We start from the raw sequence: 9,650 nt of genomic DNA on the forward strand, positions 1-9,650 counted from the left end.
AGCACTCTCCTCTACCGGTGTGGTGGTGATCCATTTGCAGGAAGAGCTCTACCGGGGGCTGCGCTTTCCTCGGAGCACCAGTGATGTGGCCCTGCCAGAAAATGCTGCCCCAGGTATCAGCTGGGCAGAGTGACCAGCCAGTACTGGGATGAAATGGGACAGGACAGAAGGGGAGGTGGGTGCTGGGCTGACAAAGCTGTGGGAAACTCAAACCAGGGCCTTGGGAAGCCCCATTATGCTTTGGGTAGACCCAAGGGACTGCAGGGTCTGACTGGTGCCCAGGCTGTTCAGGGTGGTCATCCCTGTGGGTTTGCCTCCGGGCGTTCAGATCACTGTAGGTAGTCACAGGGGCCCAGTTGCTCCTGGAAGTTCTCCAGAGGTCACAGTGAGACCATAAAGGGGCCATGGACAGGCCCCACAAATCCTGGCTCCCAGCCCAAAGTTACCATTAGATCTCTCTTCCTCTGGCAGCAGTGTCCTCAGGCAGAGCTGTGTTCCTGTGGCACAGCACGTGCGGCCCACACACCACCCTGACCCTCTCTGCCGTCTGCCCCAAGACTCTGCTGTCCCTTCACACTGTTTCACTCTCTTCCAGGCACTGCCGTGGCAAGCATCCAAGCTATGCACACGGGGGGCTCTTCTGGGCGCATCACGTACAGCATCGTCAGCGGCAACGAGAAGAATGCTTTCCTTATCCAGCCCAGTTCAGGTACAGCACCAAGACCTGGGGAAGCAGCAAGTGGGAGGCCACCTATGCTCTGCCAATGCCTGCTCAGCTATCACAAGGCTCAGAGCCCCCCCAAAGGCACAGGAGCACAGTCCACACCTCTATACCAGTAAATTAAATAGTGTTAGTATTTGGACGTGGACACTAACCTGTCATTGTCCAGAGGTTGCTAGCACAGCTCCCAGCACAATTTTGGTCCCTCCTAACTGGACCTTTCCCCAAAAACTCCTAGGCCCAGTGCAGGAGTTAGCAGAGGCCGAGACCATTGCTAAGATGCAGTCTGGGTGCAGCCCCTGCCTTAGACAGCAAGTTCAGCCAAATGACACAACCGATGTTGGGGCCTCAGAGCCAGGCACCTGGACTGCCGCACTCCGTTCCCCGGTGTGCATGAAGCTGCTGCGACTGCAGCACTGCTGTGGATTCATGGCTGTCTCCGTGCAGTCCCAAAGGTGACAATAAATGGGGAACCACTCACTGTCCAGTGGGCATTCTAAAGAGCCCTCCCTCTGTACCAGACTGTGCCTGAGCCATCAGCAGGTGCTGAACATACCAGTGGTGCTTGGAGGTGGCTGATAACCCAGGCAGAGCAGTGAGGCAGGTTGCAGGGTGCTGCCCAGTGACGCTGGGTAAGCTGGCATTGTTTGCACCACATGCTTCAAAGGACAGCCTGTGAAGGGCCGCACGTCCCTCGGCATCAGGGAAAGCTTGGCTGAGGGTAGGGTGAGGGGTGCCTTGGTTGGTGCTTGCCCTGTAGTTTGGAAGAGACTGGGTATCTCCCAGTATCAATACAGCCTGGGGGATGAGTGGATTGAGAGCAGCCCTGCAGAGAAGGACTTGGGGGTCCTGGTGGAGGAAAAGCTGGACATGAGCCGGCAATGTGCGCTCGCAGCCCAGAAGGCCGACCGTATCCTGGACTGCATCAAAAGCAGCGTGGCCAGCAGCTTGAGGGAGGGGATTCCGCCCCTCTGCTCTGCTTCTATGAGACCCCCCCTGCAGTGCTGCATCCAGCTCGGGGGTCCTCAGCATGGGACAGACATGGACCTGCGGGAGCGGGTCCAGAGGAGGCCATGAAAATGATCAGGCTTGGAACACCTCTTATGAAGAAAGGCTGAGAGAGCTGGGGTTGTTCAGCCTGGAGAAGAGAAGGGTTCGGGGAGACCTTATTGCAGCCTTTCAGTACTTGAAGGGGGCTTATTAGAAAGATGGGGACAGACTTTTTAGCAGGGCCTGTTGCAGCAGGACAAGGGAGAATGGTTTTAAACTAAAAGAGGGTAGATTTAGGCTAGCTATGAGGAAGACATTTTTTACAATGAGGGGGGCGAAACCCGAGAGGTGGTAGATGCCCCATCCCTGGACACATTCAAGGTCAGGCTGGACGGGGCTCTGAGCAACCTGATCTGGTTGAAGATGTCTCTGCCCACAGTAGGGGGGCTGGACTAGATGGCCTTTAAAGATCTCTTCCAACCCAAACTATTCTATGATTTTGTGGTACAAGAAAGTCAATGCTCAGAGCCCAGATGTCAAGCTGGAGCTTCTTGTTAAAACCTTGTTCTCTTGTGCCTGCTAGATGGTTGGGTTTGGGACAGGATCCCAGGCTGACAAAGATCTTTCTGACACTGTGCTTGTGCTCTCTGCAGCCCATGGCCACTGTGCAGGTCCCTGAGAGCCACGCATGGTATGGCACAGCATGCAGTCCGTTGGCACCATGATTAAGTGCTGGCCACTGCAAGTCGCCCGTGGGCATGGCAGGAAATGCTGAGCCATGCATAAGTACCCGTCTGAAATCACAGTGCCCACGGCAACCCACTGTCACCACGCATCCCCTCAGGCGCCATACAGGCTCCTCAGCACCCTGGTGTCACTGCGCGCCACTCATTGCACTGTGCTGCTGCTGCAAGCAAGCCACAGCATGGGCACTGAGAGCACTGCGGAGAGGCCAGACCAGCACACCGTAGCTCATGAAGGGGGTCCCAACCTGGGCCCCACCGAGTCCTGAGGAATCTGAGCTGCAGCTGCAGGTTTCCTGCTGCAGCCTTGCATCATGGCAGCCAGCCAGCAGCATGCTGAGCTGCCCCCACAGGACTGCCTGCACCCTGGCTGTCCCAGAGGGTCTGATGCCACCTTGCAACAAAGCCATGTGCACAGCCTGACCACGATTCCTCTGTCACCTGGTGCATGCCAGCGCCCAGAGTAACCCCCAACCCCAAACTGAGCTCGGGAGTTGGTACTCTGTGGTTCCTGAAACCCAGAGTCAATGGGCAGGTGTACTAAAACCCCAGCCAGGCTCACAGAGGTCTTTGTGGAGAGCTGCTGTGCCCAGGCTCCCCTGCCTGCTCTCAGTCCCAGGGATTGCTGCCTGTGAAGGAGCAGCCTTCGCACGCTGCCGTAGGAGTGTGTCTGTCTGAAGCTGCCATTCAGAAGTAAGCATTTCATAGCTATGGAGCTGGGTGAAAGCTGCTATGTCCACGAAGGAGGGGCTGACAGGGTGGCACCCTGGCCAATTCTGTCTGATCCCTGAGCCAGCACGCAGGTCTCTGAGCCAGTAGTCACCATGCTCCTATGTGTGCCCAGGTCTCTCAGCCAAAACCTACATGGCTGCCGTTACAGCCTGGGGGTGAAAGCAACCCCAGGTGACTCCCAGGCTGCCCATTGTGCCGTCTGTCCAGTTCAGAGCCAGGCTGTGCAAGAACAGCAACTGCTCAGATCTGCCCAGTGGTTCTGCTCCTGAGCAGACCTGGTGCAGCACTGCAACACTGCAGCAGCTCACAACTGAAACCCTGTGCCGACAACACAGCTGGAACAGACCTCACAGAGCCCTTCTCCTCCTCCTTGCTTTTCCACCCAGCTCTGCAGGCAGACCCTGCACACAGGGACCACGCTCCGTGGTGTGGGAGGCTGAGACCTGTGAGGTCAGTCATGCAGAGAGGTCCCCTTTCCCTGCTGTCCTGGGTAGTATAAGCAGGGCTCTGCTACACCATGTGTGGCTGTGACGCTGGTCTGCATGGCAAGCTGCCATGCTGTGCTGCAGCAAGGCCTGATGGGGTCACAAAATCACATCCCCGCCTCGTGATCCCTGTCCCTTCGCATCTCTTCATCTTGTCTCTGCTCGAGCCATGGGTGCCAGTGGTTCTCAGAACAGCCTGGACATGTCCTGGCTGCACCTCAGTTGCACCTCGGTTGCTGTGGCGATACCACTTCACCTCAATGAGGAAACATTTCCCTCAGGCAAAGTGCCCAGAATACAGGATTTTTCCCTTAAAACGTGTCGCTCCTTGAGTCCCGTTTGTCTGTCTGTGAGACACTGCCCTGCTTTCCCCCAGGGCAAGGGGCTGCACGCTGCAACTGGATACGGGGTGCTGGAGCACCACAGTGAGGGAGGCCAAGGGGGGCTGGCACAGTGCTGCTCTCCTGCCCTGTGCCAGCTGCCAAGCAGTGTTACGCTGGGTCCCTGTCCTTCAGCTCTGCTGTGACAATGGGCCAGTGCATGGGCACCAGTCCGTGACTGTCCTCAGCCGTCCCCAGGCTTATCTCCTCTCCAGGGAGGACCAGAGGTGATGTCCACAGGAGCTGTGTGAGAGTTTTGCATTGCAGAGCATATTAAAGTGCCTGCTGTGGACAAGACCAGAGTAGGGGAATGTCACAGGAGCATCCTCAGCCCCATACTGTGGCACCTCAGGCTCTGCTGCTTCTGTCCCAGGCAGGAACAACCCTTCAGAAAGCGGACTACTGCTGACTGCTTTCCGTGTGTTTTCTCTGTGCCAAGCCAGCCCTGGAGGCAGGGCCTGCTCTGGCAGCCAAATGGTGCCAGAAGGGCAAGGGAGCACAGCGGCTCCCAGCCCTTGTGTTGCAGGAGGTGAGGACCCAGCCGTTCTCCAAACCAGGCCGCCATGCTGGTAGCTGTAATCTGTGCTTTCCATTCCTGGATGTATGGCCTGGTTTCAGCTTTGTGCATCGGAACTCATGTTCTCATGCAAAGCTGGCAGCAGAGCTCTTACGCAGCAGCTAAGCTTGTCTAAGGCCACCTAGCTCCTCTAGATGCCTGATACTGCATCCCTATTGCTGACCACTTCACCTGGTGGGTGCATATAGATGCTGAAATAGGCTGCAGAGAGAGTGAGGCTCTGCAGGACTCCCCAAGGCAGGAATTCAGCCACAGGAGCACAGTTTCTTCTCATTACATTTGAGTGCATGCCTGTAGGAATGCTGCCAGTCAGTTTAGTGTATCTCTTCGGATGCCCTGCACTTTCTTGGGTCGGACAGCAATACCTTGTCATTATGAAAGCCCAGGTGCACAGTAGCTCAGAAGGATAAGAATGTATGTCTGTCCTCAGACCCCTAGCAGAATTGCTGGCAGCTCCTACGGTGTCTTTGTAAGAATTGACCTGGACTGATAGCTGCACTTAGGTGACTTTGGCTTGGAGCTTGATAAGCTTCTGTAGCAGTATGGGGCTTGACATGGAGCAGTTCTTTTTCAAGACCTCAGATGGTGTCTCCATAGTGGGAGGACTATTGCATGCTTTAATGTAAGCGGAAGCCCTCTGTCCTGAGTAAGGTGCAGGATTTATCACCCAGGGCAGCTCACTGGGACTGCTGAGAAGGCTGTCGGTTTGGAGAGGGCTAGGAAGAGCTCAGTGAGTTGGTTCCGTCTATTTGAGAATGGATGGATGAGCAGAGGGATGGACGGAGTGCAAGAGAACAAAAGAGAAGATGAGGGATGGATGTGCTGGTGCCTTACTCACCCCCTCCTCACCCACCCCATCCCGCTGTTTCCCTGCTCCCAGGTGCCATCTCAGTTCAGGACTCCAGCAGCCTGGATTTTGAGGCCAGCCCCCGGCTGCGCCTTGTGGTCCAGGCAGAGACAGCAGCTTCCTTCGGCTTTATGGCCATAAACCTTAACCTGCAAGACGTGAATGACAACTTGCCACGCTTCCAGCTGCAGAACTACGTGGCTTTCATCTGGGAGTCACAGAGCTATGACTCACCAGTCATCCAGGTATCACTGGGGACACAAACAGGGACATCTGGGACCCTGGCCTGCCTCTCTGCAGGGCTGAGGGGGTGGGGGCCTGTGCCATGGGCCTGGGGCTGGCACCTACGGATAGGTCTAGCCATGGAGGGCTGTGGTTTGCAAGGCTCCACAACTGCACTGCTGAATCTCTCATGTGGCTTTGCAGGTCCTGGCAGATGACCTGGATCAGGGAGCGAACGGGCAGGTGACTTATGCCATCAACCAGTCCCTGCCAATGACAGGCTTGTACCACATCAATCCTCAGACTGGCACTATCACTACTGCTGCCATCCTGGACAGGGAGATCTGGTCCCAGACCCGGTGAGTGGAGCCAGACTAACTTGTGCCACAGATGCGAGGGGGGCATAGCTGTGGAGCAGCATCCCCAAGGCTGCGGAGGATACCAAGAGGATACTTGGTGCCGCCCAAAGCTGTCTTAGCCCTGTCTGTAAAATGTTTTTGCCAAACAGCAAGAACTTAGGCTTAGTGTTAACATGGGGAGCAAATGGTATCGAAGGCATGACAGATGGTCATGAGATGAGCCAGTGCCCTGTTCAGTCTGGTCTCAGCAAATCTGAGAACATTGTGAGAGGGGCAGTGGACTCTTTTCAGTGGCCGCATCCATTCCCTTTCCTGCCTGCTTAATCCAGACCACATATGCTCAGTCCCTTCCCACTCCCACGCATTGCACCCTTCCGCCCTGCCACACACGCTCCAGGCACTATGCGCTGCCCTGAACCCTCTTGCAAGTCCTCTTGCATTCAACCCAGGTTCTCTGGGCTCCTCGCCATGTGCACACACTCTAGACATTGTCCAGCCAGTCTAGCCACATGTATATAAGATAATGGCAAACACTACACGCAATGAATTTAAGTCTTCCCCTACCCTTTTACACATGCATGGTTCAGATGCAAGGAACAACAACTGCCACCCCACCCAGACTATGTTCTCTCCCCCAAATGCATGCTCCAATGGCTACGTGTCTCTCTCCCCTCTTCCCAGGCGTGGGGAGGCCTAGGACATTCATTGCATTCACATACCCATCACCATTCTACAAAGAGGCTCCATGCATTCCCTATCACCTGGATATGCTCCAAATGCCTGTCTCCCTGCACCCCACAACATGCTCTGCCTGCATCATCTCCTGTACACATTCCAGACACCTGCTCCTTGCACACACCGAAAATGCTATGGGTGCATCCACTATGTCCCCTTGCAAAAGCCTCCAACCATGCATGCATCTTTTGTCCGATGTGCCCGTGCCAGGGCTGTGCATGAATCCACTGCCCACCACATGCTCCAAACACTTGTGCCCACATTTACTGCCTGCTCGATTGTTCCAGGTGCTGGACACAAACCCACTGCCCTCCAAACATGCACCTCAGATGTGCATCCATCTGCTGCCCTGCCCCACCACACTCTCGATGTACACGCATCCACTGCCCCACACATGCATTCCAGATGTTCTGCACATATCCATTGCCCCAGACACTCCAGATGCTGTGCACAGTTCCACTACCACATGTACACACTCCAACCCTGTGCACACATGCAGTACCCCCCCAACATGTTCCAGATGCTATGCATACATGCATTGCTACCTCACACATATGGCCACATGTCTGTGAACCTTGTGCTGTGCCCTTGTGCTTGCCCACAGTTTGGTGGTAACGGCAATGGACAGAGGGATGCCGCCTCTTGTGGGATCTGCCACGCTGACCGTTGTGGTGATGGACATCAATGACAATAGCCCCACCATCCCGTTTCCCTGGGAGGTGCGGGTCCCAGAGAGTAAGTGCAGTTCAGCCCCCTGAGGTGATGTGTCACCGATGGCAAGAGCTGAGGCGTGATGGACATCTGTGGGTCGGGGAGAAGCCTCCAGAGAGGCCTGTCCGTTCCCTTGCCCAGGGCTGGCGTGTGCTGACCCACTGGTGAGCTCCCGCTGAGCTCTTCGGCACTGCCCCGACTCTGACAACCTGGGGCTGGGGGTTGTACAGCCCCTATGCTGCAGCTGTGTCCTGAGGGAACCACCTGAATTCCCAACTCATCCCTGGCCCCTGCCCGCACTGTAGGCTCTCTGGCTGCAGACACCTGCCCTGCCTGCTCTCTGTCCTCGGCCTCTGTGCCCTGTGCCAGCCTTGACCTGCCCTGCCTAGCTCCCAAGACCTTCCCCTTCACTCCCAGCATCTCCCCCTTGTCCCCAGTGCTCGGGCTCTGGACCGAGCTGGTTTCCCACCGTATGAGCCAGGTCTTCTCCAAGGAGATGAGGCTGCTTGCTCATGCCTCGCCTCTCCACAGACACGCTGCTGGGCACCCAGATAGCCCAGCTGACCGGGAATGATGTGGACTCGGGCCCCACGCTCTCCTACACGCTCATGCTGGATGGTGATGCCATGGGCACGTTCAGTGTGCTGCGGTATGGGGGACGCATTGCCCTGACAGGGCCACTGGACTATGAACAGCGCAACCACTACACCCTCACCCTGCGTGCCTCTGACACCCGCCATGAGACCGAGGCCAACCTCACTGTCGTTGTGGAGGACGTGAATGACAACGCACCGACGTTCAGCCAGGGCTTCTATCAGGTACTGTGCACACAGGGGTGCCAGGCTGTGTGGGCCGTCCTGCACGAGCCGCTCTGCTGCTCCTGCCTGGCTCACCTGGCCTTACGAGGCACAGAGATCCCCCTGAGGATGGGTCTGAGCCCATCCTGGCCCCTCTCTTCCTGGGCTCCCATCCACATCCTGACACCCCTTGGGCTGTCACTGTGGCGTGGACAGGAGGCTGAAACCAAGCACGTAGCACTGGGATCAGCAACTGCGGGCCTGCACAGCTGCGTGCAGATGGTACATGCTGGAATAGGTGGGAAGGCCAGAAGTGGTGGGAGATAGGTCACAACCTGGACAAGTGTTTCTGGCGGCCTGGGGCCCCGTAGGCAGATCACTGGACGAAAGCTGACTCGTGCAATGTGCTGCATCTCTGGAGCAGAGATGCAAGAAGCTGGGAAGCCACGGAAATGCTTGAAGGTTGTGAGAGCACAGAGCAATGGAACTGTCTGTTTGTATGTGCTGTTCGGCACACCAAAAAGACAAGACCTGTTTTGATTTATGTAAAATACCTTTTGTGGAGAAAATATCAGCTATTGAAGAGTTCTTCAGAATAGCAGAGCGAAGCAGAGAAAAGGATCAGGAACTGGATGCTGAAGCTGGTTGGGAGTCACACTAACAAAGCTAGGTGCTGTGCACGTGGGACAGGTCCCCGCAGTGTGCCAGCCGTGGCCCGGGTGCAGAGGTGGGGAAGGCCCTGGCCAGTGATGAGCTGGGCCACCTTGGCTATTGCTGCCCTGGCCAGCCCCAGACCTTCTCCCAGCCCTGCTGGCTAGCTCCAGGCAAGGGGGAACAGGCGCCCACATGGGGGACCCGGCGCTGACTGGGGCTTCCTCCTCTTCCAGGTGACGTTGCCGGAGCACACGCCTGCAGGCAGTGTCATTCTCACCGTGAGCGCAACCGACCCAGACTCGGGGAGCAACGGGGATGTCACCTTCCACCTGGCCGTGCCCAGCCCTGACATCGCCATTGACCCCAGCAATGGTGCGTGGGGCTGGCTGCTGTGTGGGGCCCATCTTGTGGGTTGCTCTGACAGTGCCTGCAGAGGGAGGTGCCCCCAAGCTGGCCCAGGCTCTGCCCCTCACCAGGTCACTGTCTGGGGTGGCCAGTGAGGCAGACATGTGGTGTGGCCATCAAGCGCTCCCACCGCAGCGTCCCAGACGCCTGTTCCTCTAGCTAACACCCTTCCTGGCTCCCTGTTAGCCCCCATACTGACTCTGGCTTTGTGCCCTCACAGGGACCCTCTTCACCATCCGGCAGGTGGAATTCAACGCCAGCCAGCCCACCCTGGACCTGGTGGTGGAGGCCC

General features: G+C 56.9%; 1 protein-coding gene across 1 annotated transcript in view; it reads left to right on the plus strand.

Annotated features, from left to right (window-relative positions):
* DCHS1 (dachsous cadherin-related 1) overlaps nt 1-9,650 on the plus strand; it is a gene marked incomplete at both ends in the record, with an annotated part of 31,816 nt that overhangs the window by 20,602 nt on the left and 1,564 nt on the right. Inside the window, 8 exon segments of the mRNA XM_009578276.1 lie at nt 1-113; nt 596-709; nt 5,509-5,720; nt 5,902-6,056; nt 7,396-7,526; nt 8,034-8,320; nt 9,187-9,325; nt 9,579-9,648. The exon segment at nt 1-113 is cut by the window's left edge and continues 29 nt beyond it. Coding sequence (XP_009576571.1) covers nt 1-113; nt 596-709; nt 5,509-5,720; nt 5,902-6,056; nt 7,396-7,526; nt 8,034-8,320; nt 9,187-9,325; nt 9,579-9,648 — 1,221 coding nt within the window.

The sequence above is a fragment of the Fulmarus glacialis genome, unplaced genomic scaffold, assembly GCF_000690835.1.
Source record: "Fulmarus glacialis isolate BGI_N327 unplaced genomic scaffold, ASM69083v1 scaffold11485, whole genome shotgun sequence".
Classification (NCBI taxonomy): Eukaryota; Metazoa; Chordata; class Aves; order Procellariiformes; family Procellariidae; genus Fulmarus; species Fulmarus glacialis.